This window comes from Scyliorhinus torazame, chromosome 15 (assembly GCF_047496885.1).
Source record: "Scyliorhinus torazame isolate Kashiwa2021f chromosome 15, sScyTor2.1, whole genome shotgun sequence".
NCBI classification, from domain to species: domain Eukaryota; kingdom Metazoa; phylum Chordata; class Chondrichthyes; order Carcharhiniformes; family Scyliorhinidae; genus Scyliorhinus; species Scyliorhinus torazame.
In genome coordinates, this window is record NC_092721.1 from 6,882,946 (window position 1) to 6,900,839 (window position 17,894).

Consider the following 17,894-nt stretch of genomic DNA (forward strand, 5'->3'; position numbering starts at 1 on the left):
AGCAGGAATATCTGTGAGCTTCCCTACACTCATCCCGGCGAGGCCGCCTCCGCACTAAACCGTTAAGCGGACCAGTAACGAGGCCCCACGGGCTTCTCGTCGCAAATCATGGTCCCCACCGGCTGATTCGCCAGGACCGCACTCGCCAACCCCCCGCTAACAAGGGAAAGCGGCACTTAAACCCCCCGCCCCCCCCCCCCACTCCCCAGCCCCCCGCTAGCCAGCCCCACTCAGATCGCAGCCGTGGCGACCAGCCCCAGAGTTCGGGGTGCCGACCCGGGCAGACTACTGGGAGCAGTCGAGGCCAGACCAGATGCCTGTTCCCCCGAGGGTCTTGGAGAGTCAGCCAAAGGGCAGCCATTGCCTCCTGAGAGGAAGTGGCAACGAACGACAGCTCGGGGGCGACACCAGGAAAACTAGAACCCAGCTCGGTAAGAGGGTCAACGACCACCCCCGGGCCACTCGGATTCGCCAATCCTCCCATACTCCCCATCGCGCCCCCCCCCCCCCCCCCCCCCCACCCCACCCCCCCGCCACACCTGCGGTGATCCACGTGTGCGGCTAACGATGACCCCTCTGTGACCCGCAGGAGTGGCTGGCCCACAATCAAGGGGAGGGGGCCCAGATGGGCAGCGGGGTGCTGGACCATGAGTAACGGGCCCTGGAGGTCAGGGGGTTGAGTTGTTATTGCCATACTGACTGACCCATCCCTCCACTGACCACATGTCCATTCTCCACAGGACCTGCAGTTAACGGCGCCGGCCCAGCTTGGGGCGGGGGGCGCTCTCCCTCCCCTGCTTCTTAAGAGAACACCTCACGCCACAGCTGTCATCCCCTCCCCCATCAGCGCAGATACACACACCTCGGTGGGACATGTTAGTGAACAGGCTTCCGGGACACAATCTGGTGAGCACCACACTGCTGCTGATGTACATCAGCTGGAGGCAGGAAACCCCCCCAGGCCAGACAGCAGTGGGAGAGCTGCTATATTCCAGGACCCAGCTGAGTCCCAGTCTGATGCTGAGCCTCTGGATTACCCGGAGCTGAATGAGGCGATAGGTCAGCAACACTCCAGCAGATTCACAGCTGATTAGAGTAATCCCAGAGGCTACGGGCGCTGGGGATGTCACCGGCAAGGAGTGGCACCGAGGCCAACACTGCCAGGGTGGCGACCGCAGTGGAGAGTCTGGTGCGCGACATCGGCACCATGAGTGAGGTGTCCAAGGCGTTGCGCTGTCAAGTGGGCCGGGTCCCTCTGGCCCCAGAGCACCAAGAAGGACGCCCGTCAAGGACTTCGAAGGCCACGGGACGTGGTAGCAGCCGGCTGCCTCCAGCTCCGATCTGCATCCTGGGGAAATAAGAGCTATGGAGAGAGAGCGGGAAAATGGAGTTGAAATCAGCCATGATTGAATGGTGGAGTGGACTCGATGGGCCGAATGGCCTTACTTCCACTCCTATGTCTTATGGTCTTATGGACACACCGGAAGCAGCGGAACGCTAAGCTCGTCGAGGATGACGGGGAGAAGGATGGGCGGAGGGTCTGGGAGGGGTGGGGAGGGTGGGGGGCGACACTATCGGGAGAGTGGGACAGTTGGGGACACACATATGTACCCTCTGGCACTTTCCTGCGCAATGCTGGCCGGGCGCCAATCCCAAGCCCCACCCCCTGGATATGGGGGTTCAGCACCCCCCCCCATAGGCAGAGGTCAGACTCTAGTATAGGTGGAGGAGCACCAGTGCCCAGCAGGGGGGGGGGGGGGGGGGGGTTATCATCACCCCCCCCCCCCCCCCCACCCCCCCCCCCCCCCCCCCCCCCCCCGACAGTGACCCACTGACGGTGCCGATACAGTCCCATCACCCTGGGGTGAGGTTACACAGACCCTGGGAGGGTGGTAACTCAGCGGGGTGGGGGCGATAGCGAAGGGGGTGGGAGGGGGAATGACCGACAAGGCAGTATGTTCAGGGAGTGGGACCCCTTCCTGTTGACGTCGGGCACTCCCAGATGGCCCGGTGGACACAAGGTGACATCCAGGTAGTCTATCAGCCCCTGGACCAGGGGCATCCCGGCGATGGTGGAGAAACCCGCTGCCCAGGCATCTTGTTGGGCCTGGTCCAGGTCAAAGTTCATTTGTTCATTACCCAGGCAAACAGGCCACCCGTGACTTCCCGGATGAACTTATGGGCTGTAACTTGTGAGAAGCTGCACAAGGGCCCGCTCGAGACCTGGAATGATCCTGAGGGGCATTTGTTCAGGGCTGCAGTGACCTTCACGGCCACTGGGGGCAGGTGTCCTCCTCCTCCACGCGGTGCCAAATCCGCACGGACATGGCACAGGTACTGTCCTATCCCCTTGTTGAGGCGGAGCCTCCTGTGGAACGCGCTGTCTGCCTTCTGTTCGAAAGACCAGCGATGCCTGTACACCCTGCGCCATTACGGGCCTCCCCCTCTGGGTCCAACCCTGGCCGGATTGGCAGCAGGGTCCTCAGGGTGTGGGGTGGAGCCCTGCACAGGGGCTGCCACCTCCAGCCTCTGACGATGCTGATCCGCAGCGTTCTCTGGCGTCTGACCGCCTGGCCTGCCAGCAGCTCCGTGAGGGCAAGTTCCGCAGGGTCCAAGGTATCGTCCATTCCGTTGCATATCGAAAAGGAATTGGAGAGACGAACAACCAGTGGTGTCTCCCACCCCAGAGGCCCAGGGTGGGTAAGGGTAGTGGTGTCTCCCACCCCAGAGGCCCAGGGTGGGTAAGGGTAGCAGGTGTCCTTCCCTAAAGAACATTAGTGAATTTGGCTTTGATCTTTAAGTCATCTTTGTCTACAGGGATTGTGCCAGAAGACTGGAGGATAGCAAATGTGGTCCCCTTGTTCAAGAAGGGGAGTAGAGACAACCCCGGTAACTATAGACCAGTGAGCCTTACTTCTGTTGTGGGTAAAATCTTGGAAAGGTTTATAAGAGATAGGATGTATAATCATCTGGAAAGGAATAATTAGATTATAGATAGTCAACACGGTTTTGTGAAGGGTAGGTCGTGCCTCACAAACCTTATTGAGTTCTTCGAGAAGGTGACCAAACAGGTGGATGAGGGTAAAGCAGTTGATGTGGTGTATATGGATTTCAGTAAAGCGTTTGATAAGGTTCCCCACGGTAGGCTACTGCAGAAAATACGGAGGCATGGGATTCAGGGTGATTTAGCAGTTTGGATCAGAAATTGGCTAGCTGGAAGAAGACAAAGGGTGGTGGTTGATGGGAAATGTTCAGACTGGAGTCCAGTTACTAGTGGTGTACCACAAGGATCTGTTTTGGGGCCACTACTGTTTGTCATTTTTATCAATAATCTGGAGGAGGGCGTAGAAGGATGGGTGAGTAAATTTGCAGATGACACTAAAGTCGGTGGAGTTGTGGACAGTGCGGAAGGATGTTACAAGTTACAGAGGGACATAGATAAGCTGCAGCGCTGGGCTGGGAGGTGGCAAATGGAGTTTAATGCAGAAAAGTGTGAGGTGATTCATTTTGGAAGGAATAACAGGAAGACAGAGTACTGGGCTAATGGTAAGATTCTTGGCAGTGTGGATGAGCAGAGAGATCTCGGTCTCCATGTACATAGATCCCAGAAAGTTGCCACCCAGGTTGAGAGGGTTGTTAAGAAGGCGTACGGTGTGTTAGCTTTTATTGGTAGAGGGATTGAGTTTCGGAGCCATGAGGTCATGTTGCAGCTGTACAAAACTCTGGTGCGGCCGCATTTGGAGTATTGCGTGCAATTCTGGTCGCCGCATTATAGGAAGGATGTGGAAGCATTGGAAAGGGTGCAGAGGAGATTTACCAGAATGTTGCCTGGTATGGAGGGAAGATCTTATGAGGAAAGGCTGAATGACTTGAGGCTGTTTTCATTAGAGAGAAGAAGGTTAAGAGGTGATTTAATTGAGGCATACAAGATGATCAGAGGATTGGATAGGGTGGACAGTGAGAGCCTTTTTCCTCGGATGGTGATGTCTAGCACGAGGGGACATAGCTTTAAATTAAGGGGAGATAGATATAGGACAGATGTCAGAGGTACGTTCTTTACTCAGAGAGTAGTAAGGGCATGGAATGCCCTGCCTGCAACAGTAGTGGACTCGCCAACACTAAGGGCATTCAAATGGTCATTGGATAAACATATGGATGATAAGGGAATAGTGTAGATGGGCTTTAGAGTGGTTTCACAGGTCAGTGCAACATCGAGGGCCGAAGGGCCTGTACTGCGCTGTAATGTTCTATGTTCTATGTTTGGGGAAATAAAATGAATTTATTAAAAGAGGGTTAGAGGTAATGCTTTGGAATTAGAGTAAAGAACACATGCTCGCTAAATGCTTACAGAGCCGGTGAACCTTACACACCCGATGTCAGCAGAACTCCCAGTAAGGCCTTGGGAACCCACTTTGTTTACTGTTCCAGGGACAGGCAGTAAAATAAAATAGATTAACTTCAGTGTCTGTGTAGGATAAGGAGAAGACAAATAGTAAGTAGCTGGGAGTGTAATGTTTGTATGTAGACAAGGAATTTAAACAATGTTCTGTGTATATGACCAACAACGTATAAATTAGGTGAAACTTTGTGATTTGGCAGAGTGCTGTATTCGGGATCTCTAAGACAATACTCTCCCAGCATGCTTGAATAAACCATCGTGACCTGTACCTGAGTCTCTATAATTAGTTTGTAGAGGTCCCCCACAACATTTATGTTTCACAGGCACCGGACAGCTTTGTGGTCACATTTACTGAGACCGGGGTATTTCCAGCGTCCCGTTGCATAACCAGTACACCATCTTATCCCCTCCACTGACTTACACACCCACCAAACACACATCCCTATTGTGAGTATGGGTTTGGTTAATTGCCCAGTAGAGGATCTTGGACTGTTACATACGGTCTAGTTTGAGTACAGTGAGAGCAAATCAGAGAACTTACAGACTTAGATTTGGATAAGCTACCCAAAGTCTGGATGGTCTTGGATACCAAGGTCAGAGTTCGTGCTGTTAACGGGTCCTAGAGGAAAAGAAGAAATCATTAAGAACGGATCAATATTTCCAATTTCCAAGAGGCAGAAGCCAGAGCAGTAATTCCAAAATCCCGTAACTAGGACCCAAGCCCTATGCTCATCGTGCAAGCTTGATGTTGAAAGAGCGGCAGCAAAGATATTCTGTGGGATAATGGCTACCCTGATTGCAGTGATATGCATCGCTGTATATACACAAAGGGTTAATGTAAATACACTACAACTAAGTAACCACTAGAGGGGGCACCAGAGATGTCATGACATGCAGACACGCAGCCAATGGGTCATCAGAACAGGACACAACCAATGGGTAATCAGGACACCCAGAGGTGGCATTACCACAAGGGGGCACTACACGACCGCTATAAAAAGGACAAGGCACGCAGGCTCTGCCTCTTCCACCGGCAGAAACCAAGAGAGCAAGACAGGGTTGATTATCAGCAACATCACACCCTAGCACGTGGTCGAGAGCAAGCTTGTATAGTTAGCAGAATAGACTGAGTTACTAGAGGCAGATTAGTAGAGTGTCGAACTCATTTAAGAGCATTGTTAATCGTTCAATAAATACGTTAAACTTATCTCCGAGTTTGGAGCATCTTTCAGCAGAGCCGACACCAAGTGGCAGCTTCACAACATGGTACAGGAATGACTGCTCAATCTCCCTAGTTCCACTCAGCAAGGTTAGAGACAACCAGCAACCGAATCCAGGCACGATGGACAAGATTCAGGCTCCTCATCAACTCAGGCCACCGGTAATCTTAGTGCCAGCTGGCGTTCGCTCAAACAAAAATTCCAACTATACGTGGAAGCATCCGACCTGAATGGCGTGACCGATGCTATGAAGATAGCTCTTCTACTCACTATTGCGGGTGAACATGCGATAGAGATCTTCAACTCGTTTCAATCCTCAGAAGAGCAGGACAAAACAAAATACCAGACCCTCCTGGACAAATTCGACAGCCACTGCGAGATGGACACGAAGAAATCGGTAAAAATGGTGCGAATACTCACCATGAGGCAGAGGTAGGGTTGAAACAGAAGAAGACGGCAGTTTTGAATGGCAGCCATCTTGCGCTTGTGCAGTCTGACCTGTCTGCACATGCGCACTTCCCTAAAAGACGCAAACCGGTGTTTTGCACGCAAACCCCACGCACACACGGGGAGGACGTGCAGACTCCGCACAGAGAGTGACCCAAGCCGGAATCGAACCTGGGACCCTGGAGTTGCGAAAAGAATGCACAGTACAGAACCTCGGCGTGCGCATGATGCCACGAGCGTCATGACGTCAGAGGCCCCGGACCACGCCCACTTAAAGGGGAAATGTCCGAAAATTTAAAAGAAGAGTTTTAAAGCCACAAAACACAATTCTTTCACCTCGAAAGACAGAACAATGCCTGAACTTCTACCAGACGTTGAAAATAACCTCGGCAGCACCCTGGAACAAGGAGTTAGCACCACTCGAAGTGAGGAATTATCATAGAATTTACAGTGCAGAAGGAGGCCATTCGGCCCATCGAGTCGGCACCGGCTCTTGGAAAGAGCACCCTACCCAAGGTCAACACCTCCCCCCTATTCCCATAACCCAGTAACCCCACCCAACCCAACACGAAGAGCAATTCTTTGGACACTAAGGGCAATTTATCATGGCCAATCTACCTAACCTGCACATCTTTGGACTGTGGGAGGAAGCCGGAGCACCCGGAGGAAACCCACGCACACACGGGGAGAACGTGCAGACTCCGAACAGACAGTGACCCAAGCCGGAATCGAACCTGGGACCCTGGAGCTGTGAAGCAATTGCGCTAACCACAATGCTACCGTGCTGCCCACACAATGACAAATCAAGAAACCAATGATGATTCAAGTGAACCAGAAATGACTCCAGACGAGAAGCACCAAGGAGTCAAAGAGGAATCACATCAACCACAAAGGAGTGATGACCAAGATCAGTGCAACACCCGGTCATTCTCACAATCCTCAAGAAGAAACGCTCAATGAAGCATCAGATACCACAAAGGACACTGACACCAGTAACTTTGAGAATGACTCGAATTATCCACACGGAACCGTCATTGAGCACGACAAAAACAACAACAATAAAACAACAACTTGTACGACACGGTACAACTCTGTACATGAGGGACAATGTAACAGCACAGCTCAGAACAATGGCCAGAGTGCAGACATACCACGGCACGACACCGAATCTCACCAGCTCACGTTTGCTCCACTACAAACAAGCAAACCAGCTTTCAACAAAGATGCCAGACAGAATCGCTACCGCAAGCATCGAAGAAAAAAGGCTAAATCAGACAACGAAGCGATTGGACCATTCGAACACCTCATGGTGACTTCTTGGTCACTTAACCACAAGAACACTGACGACGTTCACAAAGAAATGGCAACATCAACATCACCACTTCAACAACAGAAGAAGAAAGCAACTCAACCGTACAAATTCATCAGATTGGACTCATAGATATTAATTGGTATTGTATAATCATCAATATCATCACAACTTGTACATGTCATCATTCAGCTACCTGTTTTCTACAATTTTCTTTAACAAAGTACAGAAAATATGTCACACGAAAAAAGGGGGGCTGTAGTGTATCACTGTAAATACACAAGGGGTTAATGTAAATACACTACAACTAAGTAACCACTAGAGGGAGCACCAGAGATGTCATGACAGCAGACACGCAACCAATGGGTCATTAGAACAGGACACAACCAATGGGTAATCAGGACACCCAGAGGTGGCATTACCACAAGGGGGCACGACACGACCGCTATAAAAAGGACAAGGCACACGGGTTCTGCCTCTTCCACCGCCAGAAACCAAGAGAGTGGGACAGGGTTGATTATCAGCAACATCACACCCTAGCACGTGGTCGAGAGCAAGCTTGTATAGTTAGCAGAGTAGACTGAGTTACTAGAGGCAGATTAGTAGAGTGTCGAACTCATTTAGGAGCATTGCTAATCGTTCAATAAATACGTTAAACTTATCTCCGAGTTTGGAGCATCTTTCAACAAAGCCTACATCAAGTAGCAGCTTCTGTTACCCGAAGTAACATAACACAACACTGATGACATTATTGCCTGCTGTATATCGCGCAAAGCCATGAATGGACCTAATGCCGCTCTTTCTGATCTGAATGGTGCCCAGCCTATCTCAGATTACCTTGGATGGGTAAGGTGTCTCAAAGGTTTGGTCAACAGGTAAAGCTAGGGGGGGGGCGACACGGTGACGCAGTGGGTTAGCCCTGCTGCCTTAAGGCACCGAGGTCCCAGGTTCGATCCCGGCGCTGGGTCACTGTCCGTGTGGAGTGTGCACATTCTCCCCGTGTCTGCGTGGGTCTCACCCCCACAACCCAACGATGTGCAGGGTAGGCGGATTGGCCACGCTCATCCAGCTGTGCTGGCAGAACTCAGAACCTGTCAAACATTAGATGTGATTCCGGCGGGCGGCACGGCGGCACAGTGGTTAGCACTGCTGCCTCACGGCGCCGAGGACCCGGGTTCGATCCCGGCTCTGGGTTACTGTCGGTGTGGAGTTTGCACATTCTCCCCGTGTCCTTCTTTGATTCAGTTGTTGGCCCCTCTGGTGTGTTTGGAGTTGGGGAAATGTGGACGGTGCGGCCCAGGCATGGTCAGTGTGGACGGTGCGGCCCAGGCATGGTCAGTGTGGACGGTGCGGCCCAGGCATGGTCAGTGTGGACGGTGCGGCCCAGGCATGGTCAGTGTGGACGGTGCGGCCCAGGCATGGTCAGTGTGGACGGTGCGGCCCAGGCATGGTCAGTGTGGACGGTGCGGCCCAGGCATGGTCAGTGTGGACGGTGCGGCCCAGGCATGGTCAGTGTGGACGGTGCGGCCCAGGCATGGTCAGTGTGGACGGTGCGGCCCAGGCATGGTCAGTGTGGACGGTGCGGCCCAGGCATGGTCAGTGTGGACGGTGCGGCCCAGGCATGGTCAGTGTGGACGGTGCGGCCCAGGCATGGTCAGTGTGGACGGTGCGGCCCAGGCATGGTCAGTGTGGACGGTGCGGCCCAGGCATGGTCAGTGTGGACGGTGCGGCCCAGGCATGGTCAGTGTGGACGGTGCGGCCCAGACAAGGTCAGTGTGGACGGTGCGGCCCAGGCATGGTCAGTGTGGACGGTGCGGCCCAGGCATGGTCAGTGTGGACGGTGCGGCCCAGGCATGGTCAGCGTGGACGGTGCGGCCCAGACATGGTCAGTGTGGACGGTGCGGCCCAGACATGGTCAGTTAATCCTCAGAGATCCGGCTTTTATGTTTATTGGACGAAGCGGATTGTGACAGTGATCACTCGATTACCTGTCTCAAGGAATGTACGGTGGACACATCATCCTGTTGTGAGGGGAAATGGGTGGAATCTCGTTGATGGCGGGTCCTAAGTGGCACCTCTGGGGTACCTGGAGATTGGGGTAGTTTGTTTTATTCAATGTATAAGAGTGATGAGAGTATCCTTGGCCTGTTGGCTGCCATTCTAGTGTGTCATTGATCCTAGTTTAGCTCGATTGAGTAAGTTAGGGCAGTAGTAAATGTGTTAATCCGGATCAAGTGGAGGGTACATTGGGCGGGGAGTAAGCCGCCCTCTCCTGAGATGCCCCCTTTCGGGGGCTTCCGAGTGGCTCTCCTTCTTGAGATCTGGTTGCCCTGGGGTGTGGTATCCTGTTGATTGTGGGGCCTGGGTGAGTATCCGAGTGCTTTGTTTCAGCGCTGTTAAAGTCTTTCTTTGGTCAGACTTGCCATCCAATCAGAACCTTTTGTCATGCAGTATAAACTGTTACTCACTTTGAAATTTGGTATTCTTGCGTCTGATGAGTGCAAGACAAAAAGGTTCAACCGCCCGTCTCTTTTTTTCAGCTACGAAGCTCAGTACTACCAAACGGCAATAACACTATAAACACAGGAAGAAGTCTCACAACACCAGGTTAAAGTCCAACAGGATTGTTTCAAATCACTAGCTTTCGGAGCGCTGCTGGATTCACCTGAGGAAGGAGCAGCGATCCGAAAGCTAGTGTTTGAAACAAACCTGTTGGTCTTTAGCCTGGTGTTGTGAGACTTCTTACTGTGCTCACCCCAGTCCAACACCGGCACCTCCACATCATGACTATAAATACAGGTCTTGTGCTAATGGCGCAAAGATCTTTGTCTTCATTCATTTGGTGTCATCAGCTTCCCCCGGGGCACTAATGTTGGCCAATCACAATGATCAATCTCTATCAATGTGTCTACAACTGACCCTGGTATGAGGTGGGGAAAAGCCCCCGCCATGGAGAACTTTGGCAGCCAGAGATCCCAACTCGCCCGTCCCTCCCGAATACGTTTCCCAGCCGTGTGCACAGTGCAATGGTAAACGGGTCGAGTAATGTGTCAGACGAGGCAGTCAGTTTTCATACAGCAAGTCACAATGAGATAAATGGCCAAATAATCTGTTTTAGTGATGTTCTGTGAGGGATAAATATTGGTCAGAGCACCAGGGAGAAACCTGCCCCCTCCGCTCGAACACCCCCGCTCGTCTTCAAAGCAGAGGCTGCGTCCACCCAAAGGGGCGTCTGCTCAACATTTCATCTGAAAAGCTGCAACTCTGACAGTACAGCACTCACTCTGTACTGACCCTCTGAAAGTGCAGCACTCCCTCAGTACTGACCCTCTGACAGTGCAGCACTCACTCTGTACTGACCCTCTGACAGTGCGGCACTCCCTCAGTACTGACTCTCTGACAGTGCAGCACTCCCTCAGTACTGACCCACTGACAGTGCAGCACTCCCTCAGTACTGACCCTCTGACCGTGCAGCACTCCCTCAGTACTGACCCTCTGACAGTGCAGCACTCCCTCAGTACTGACCCTCTGAGAGTGCAGCACTCCCTCAGCACTGACCCTCTGACAGTGCAGCACTCCCTCAGCACTGACCCTCTGACAGTGCAGCACTCCCTCAGTACTGACCCTCTGACAGTGCAGCACTCACTCAGTACTGACCCTCTGACAGTGCATCACTCACTCAGTACTGACCCTCTGACAGTGCGGCACTCCCTCAGTACTGACCCTCTGACAGTGCGGCACTCCCTCAGTACTGACCCTCTGACAGTGCGGCACTCCCTCAGTACTGACCCTCTGACAGTGCAGCACTCCCTCACTACTGACCCTCTGACAGTGCAGCGCTCCCTCAGTACTGACCCTCTGACAGTGCGGCACTCCCTCAGTACTGACCCTCTGACAGTGCAGCACTCCCTCAGTACTGACCCTCTGACAGTGCAGCGCTCCCTCAGTACTGACCCGCTGACAGTGCGGCACTCACTCAGTACTGACCCTCTGACAGTGCAGCGCTCCCTCAGTACTGACCCTCTGACAGGGCGGCACTCCCTCAGTACTGACCCTCTGACAGTGCGGCACTCCCTCAGTACTGACCCTCTGACAGTGCGGCACTCCCTCAGTACTGACCCTCTGACAGTGCAGCAGCCCCCCAGTACTGACCCTCTGACAGTGCGGCACTCCCTCAGTACTGACCCTCTGACAGTGCAGCACTCCCTCAGTACTGACCTTCTGACAATGCAGCACTGCCTCAGTACTGACCCTCTGACAGTGCAGCACTCCCTCAGTACTGACCCTCTGACAGTGCAGCGCTCCCTCAGTACTGACCCTCTGACAGTGCGGCACTCACTCAGTACTGACCCTCTGACAGTGCATCGCTCCCTCAGTACTGACCCTCTGACAGTGCGGCACTCCCTCAGTACTGACCCTCTGACAGTGCGGCACTACCTCAGTACTGACCCTCTGACAGTGCGGCACTCCCTCAGTACTGACCCTCTGACAGTGCAGCAGCCCCCCAGTACTGACCCTCTGACAGTGCGGCACTCCCTCAGTACTGACCCTCTGACAGTGCAGCACTCCCTCAGTACTGACCCTCTGACAGTGCAGCACTCCCTCAGTACTGACCCTCTGACAGTGCAGCGCTCCCTCAGTACTGACCCTCTGACAGTGCGGCACTCCCTCAGTACTGACCCTCTGACAGTGCAGCACTCCCTCAGTACTGACCCTCTGGCAGTGCAGCACTCCCTCAGTACTGACCCTCTGACAGTGTAGCGCTCCCTCAGTACTGACCCTCTGACAGTGCAGCGCTCCCTCAGTACAGACCCTCTGACAGTGCAGCACTCACTCAGTACTGACCCTCTGACAGTGCGGCACTCCCTCAGTACTAACCCTCTGACAGTGCGGCACTCCCTCAGTACTGACCCTCTGACAGTGCGGCACTCACTCAGTACTGACCCTCTGACAGTGCATCGCTCCCTCAGTACTGACCCTCTGACAGTGCGGCACTCCCTCAGTACTGACCCTCTGACAGTGCGGCACTACCTCAGTACTGACCCTCTGACAGTGCGGCACTCCCTCAGTACTGACCCTCTGACAGTGCAGCAGCCCCCCAGTACTGACCCTCTGACAGTGCGGCACTCCCTCAGTACTGACCCTCTGACAGTGCAGCACTCCCTCAGTACTGACCCTCTGACAGTGCAGCACTCCCTCAGTACTGACCCTCTGACAGTGCAGCGCTCCCTCAGTACTGACCCTCTGACAGTGCGGCACTCCCTCAGTACTGACCCTCTGACAGTGCAGCACTCCCTCAGTACTGACCCTCTGGCAGTGCAGCACTCCCTCAGTACTGACCCTCTGACAGTGTAGCGCTCCCTCAGTACTGACCCTCTGACAGTGCAGCGCTCCCTCAGTACAGACCCTCTGACAGTGCAGCACTCACTCAGTACTGACCCTCTGACAGTGCGGCACTCCCTCAGTACTAACCCTCTGACAGTGCGGCACTCCCTCAGTACAGACCCTCTGACAGTGCAGCACTCACTCAGTACTGACCCTCTGACAGTGCAGCACTCACTCAGTACTGACCCTCTGACAGTGCAGCACTCACTCAGTACTGACCCTCAGACAGTGCGGCACTCCCTCAGTACTGACCCTCTGACAGTGCAGCACTCCCTCAGTACTGACCCTCTGACAGTGCGGCACTCCCTCAGTACTGACCCTCTGACAGTGCGGCACTCCCTCAGTACTGACCCTCTGACAGTGCAGCACTCCCTCAGTACTGACCCTCTGACAGTGCGGCACTCCCTCAGTACTGACCCTCTGACAGTGCGGCACTCCCTCAGTACTGACCCTCTGACAGTGCGGCGCTCCCTCAGTACTGACCCTCTGACAGTGCGGCACTCCCTCAGTACTGACCCTCTGACAGTGCAGCACTCCCTCAGTACTGAGCCTCTGACAGTGCGGCGCTCCCTCAGTACTGACCCTCTGACAGTGCAGCACTCCCTCAGTACTGAGCCTCTGACAGTGCGGCACTCCCTCAGTACTGACCCTCTGACAGTGCAGCACTCCCTCAGTACTGACCCTCTGACAGTGCAGCACTCACTCAGTACTGACCCTCTGACAGTGCAGCACTCACTCAGTACTGACCCTCAGACAGTGCGGCACTCCCTCAGTACTGACCCTCTGACAGTGCAGCACTCCCTCAGTACTGACCCTCTGACAGTGCGGCACTCCCTCAGTACTGACCCTCTGACAGTGCGGCACTCCCTCAGTACTGACCCTCTGACAGTGCAGCACTCCCTCAGTACTGACCCTCTGACAGTGCGGCACTCCCTCAGTACTGACCCTCTGACAGTGCGGCACTCCCTCAGTACTGACCCTCTGACAGTGCGGCGCTCCCTCAGTACTGACCCTCTGACAGTGCGGCACTCCCTCAGTACTGACCCTCTGACAGTGCAGCACTCCCTCAGTACTGAGCCTCTGACAGTGCGGCGCTCCCTCAGTACTGACCCTCTGACAGTGCAGCACTCCCTCAGTACTGAGCCTCTGACAGTGCGGCACTCCCTCAGTACTGACCCTCTGACAGTGCAGCACTCCCTCAGTACTGACCCTCTGACAGTGCGGCACTCCCTCAGTACTGACCCTCTGACAGTGCGGCACTCCCTCAGTACTGACCCTCTGACAGTGCGGCACTCCCTCAGTACTGACCCTCTGACAGTGCGGCACTCCCTCAGTACTGACCCTCTGACAGTGCGGCACACCCTCAGTACTGACCCTCTGACAGTGCGGCACTCCCTCAGTCAGGCTGGAGTGGAACTCAACCCCAAGGCTTTCTGGCACTGAGGTCAGGGGGCCACGGATGGAGTTAGTGGAACATGAAATGCTTTGTCACAAGTAGCAATGAAAACTAAAACATTCAACAACAAAAAAAGTTGTTTGATCGATGCTGAATGAATCGTAAAGGGTATAAAAAATAGGATTAGGTTCAGAAGCCAAGAAGACTGTGAAAGGGTTCTAACTGACCAGTGCGGCCCAACGCATTTCTGTCGTGACGCTAACATTTCCGTCTGTCTGTTTGTTCGCCCTTTTGTACTCTATTCCACGGGGTTTTTGAGAATGCGTCCTGACTATTGCATTAGATCAGTTCCTGGATCTGTTTGTTCTGCCTCGAATGACAAAGTCCGTGTTTTCTACTCACCGGGTGATGAGGGTGAAGTTGGAACAAGTTAGGTGAAAGGATAGCGGGAGCAAAGAACCGCAGGAAGATAAAACTGCTCACAGCGGTGTACCGGACATCAGCATCATCTGGAAAAATAACCAAGGTTCCAGCTTCAATTCTCAACTCCGCAGATAATTACTATTTGGATTTAGTAAGAGGGCAAAGTACATGAAACCGACACTGTTGTGTTTGATGGAGCCTACATTAATCACTTCGACAATACAGCTAGGAAAACCACCCCACCATACCTCCCACGACATCCCAAAATCATTTGTCTCAACTTCGATTCTCTCTTGTTGGAGGTGGCCATGCCTGGCACACTGGCCGGCTCGGTGGCACAGTGGTTAGCTCTGTGGCTTCACAGCGTCAGGGTCCCAGGTTCGATTCCCGGCTTGGGTCACTGTCTGTGCGGAGTCTGCACGTCCTCCCCGTGTCTGCGTGGGTTTCCATAAGACATAGGAGCGGAAGTAAGGCCATTCGGCCCATCGAGTCCACCCCACCATTCAATCATGGCTGATTTCAACTCCATTTGAAATGAAATGAAATGCAAATGGCTTATTGTCACAAGTAGGCTTCAAATGAAGTTACTGTGAAAAGCCCCTAGTCGCCACATTCCGGCACCTGTTCGGGGAGGCTGTTACAGGAATCGAACCGTGCTGCTGACCTGCCTTGGTCTGCTTTCAAAGCCAGCGATTTAGCCCTGTGCTAAACAGCCCATTTACCCGCTCTCTCCATAGCCCTTAATTCCTCGAGAAATCAAGAATTTATCAACTTCTGTCTTAAAGACACTCAACGTCCCGGCCCCCACCGCCCTCTGTGGCAATGAATTCCACAGGCCCACCACTCTCTGGCTGAAGAAATTTCTCCTCATCTCTGTTCTAAAGTGACTCCCTTTTATTCTAACGCTGTGCCCCCGGATCCTAGTCTCCCCTGCTAATGGAAACAACTTCCCTACGTCCACCGTATCTAAGCCATTCATTATCTTGTAAGTTTCTATTAGATCTCCCCTCAACCTCCTGAACTCCAATGAATATAATCACAGGGTCCTCAGACGTTCATCGTATGTTAGGCCTACTATTCCTGGGATCATCCGTGTGAATCTCCGCTGGACCCGCTCCAGTGCCAGTATGTCCTTCCTGAGGTGTGGGGCCCAAAATTGCTCACAGTATTCTAAATGGGGCCTAACTAATGCTTTATAAAGCTTCAGAAGTACATCCCTGCTTTTATATTCCAAGCCTTTTGAGATAAATGACAACATTGCATTTGCTTTCTTAATTACGGACTCAACCTGCAAGTTTACCTTTAGAGAATCCTGGACTAGGACTCCCAAGTCCCCTTGCACTTCAGCATTATGAATTTTGTCACCGTTTAGAAAATAGTCCACGCCTCTATTCTTTTTTCCAAAGTGCAAGACCTCGCACTTGCCCACGTTGAATTTCATCAGCCATTTCTTGGACCACTCTCCTAAACTGTCTAAATCTTTCTGCAGCCTCCCCACCTCCTCCATACTACCTGCCCCTCCACCTATCTTTGTAACATCGGCAAACTTAGCCAGAATGCCCCCAGTCCTGTCATCTAGATCGTTAATATATAAAGAGAACAGCTGTGGCCCCAACACTGAACCCTGCGGGACACCACTCGTCACCGGTTGCCATTCCGAAAAAGAACCTTTTATCCCAACTCTCTGCCTTCTGCCTGACAGCCAATCGTCAATCCATGTTAGTACCTTGCCTCGAATACCATGGGCCCTTATTTTACTCAGCAGTCTCCCGTGAGGCACCTTATCAAAGGCCTTTTGGAAGTCAAGATAGATAACATCCATTGGCTCTCCTTGGTCTAACCTATTTGTTATCTCTTCAAAGAACTCTAACAGGTTTGTCAGGCTCGACCTCCCCTTACTAAATCCATGCTGACTTGTCCTAATCCGACCCTGCACTTCCAAGAATTTAGAAATCTCATCCTTAACGATGGATTCTAGAATCTTGCCAACAACCGAGGTTAGGCTAATTGGCCTATAATTTTCTATCTTTTTTCATGTTCCCTTCTTGAACAGGGAGGTTACAACAGCGATTTTCCAATCCTCTGGGACTTTCCCTGACTCCAGTGACTTTTGAAAGATCATAACTAACGCCTCCACTATTTCTTCAGCTATCTCCTTTAGAACTCTAGGATATAGCCCATCTGGGACCGGAGATTTATCAATTTTTTGACCTCTTAGTTTCTCTAGCACTTTCTCCTTTGTGATGGCTACCATATTCAACTCTGCCCCCTGACTCTCCTGAATTGTTGGGATATTACTCATGTCTTCCACTGTGAAGACTGACGCAAAGTACTTATTTAGTTCCTCAGCTATTTCCTTGTCTCCCATCACTAGATTACCAGCGTCATTTTGGAGTGGCCCAATGTCTACTTTTGCCTCCCGTTTGTTTTTAATGTATTTAAAGAAACTTTTACTATCATTCCTAATGTTACTGGCTAGCCTACCTTCATATTTGATCCTCTCTTTCCTTATTTCTCTCTTTGTTATCCTCTGTTTGTTTCTGTAGCCTTCCCAATCTTCTGACTTCCCACTACTCTTTGCCACATTATAGGCTTTCTCTTTTGCTTTGATGCATTCCCTAACTTCCTTTGTCAGCCATGGCTGCCTAATCCCCCCTCTGATAACCTTTTTTTACTTTGGGATGAACCTCTGTACTGTGTCCTCAATTACTCCCAGAAACTCCTGCCATTGCTGTTCTCCTGTCTTTCCCACTAGGCTCTGCTCCCAGTCGATTTTCGTCAGTTCCTCACTCATGCCCCTGTAGTTACCTTTATTTAACTGTCACACCTTTACATCTGATTCTACCTTCTTTCTTTCAAATTGGAGATTGAATTCGACCATATTATGTTCACTGCCTCCTAAGTGTTCCCTTACTTTAAGATCTTTTATCAAGTCTGGCTCATTACATAACACTAAGTCCAGAATGGCCTGTTCCCTTGTGGGCTCCATCACAAGCTGTTCCAAAAAGCCCTCCTGTAAACATTCAATGAATTCCCTTTCTTTGGGTCCACTGGCAGCATTATTTACCCAGTCCGCCTGCATATTGAAGTCCCCCATGATCACTGTGACCTTGCCTTTCTGACATGCCCTTTCTATTTTGTGGTGCATTTTGTGCCCCCGGTCCTGACCACTGTTAGGAGGCCTGTACATAACTCCCATTATGGTTTTTTGCCTTTGTGGTTCCTCAACTCTACCCACACAGACTCCACATCATCTGACCCTATGTCGTTTAGTGCTATTGATTTAATTTCATTCCTAATTAACAAGGCAACCCC

At 52.2% G+C, this 17,894-nt stretch overlaps 1 protein-coding gene across 2 annotated transcripts in view; it reads right to left on the minus strand.

Annotated features, from left to right (window-relative positions):
* The window catches only part of rasa3 (RAS p21 protein activator 3), a 270,301-nt gene that overhangs the window by 52,280 nt on the left and 200,127 nt on the right, over positions 1-17,894 (minus strand). For both annotated transcript variants that reach the window (XM_072476016.1, XM_072476017.1), the window contains exons 15-16: positions 14,559-14,665; positions 4,941-5,018 (exon numbers count right to left, since the gene is read on the minus strand). In XM_072476016.1, coding sequence (XP_072332117.1) covers positions 4,941-5,018; positions 14,559-14,665 — 185 coding nt within the window. The remainder of the gene's footprint in view (positions 1-4,940; positions 5,019-14,558; positions 14,666-17,894) is intronic.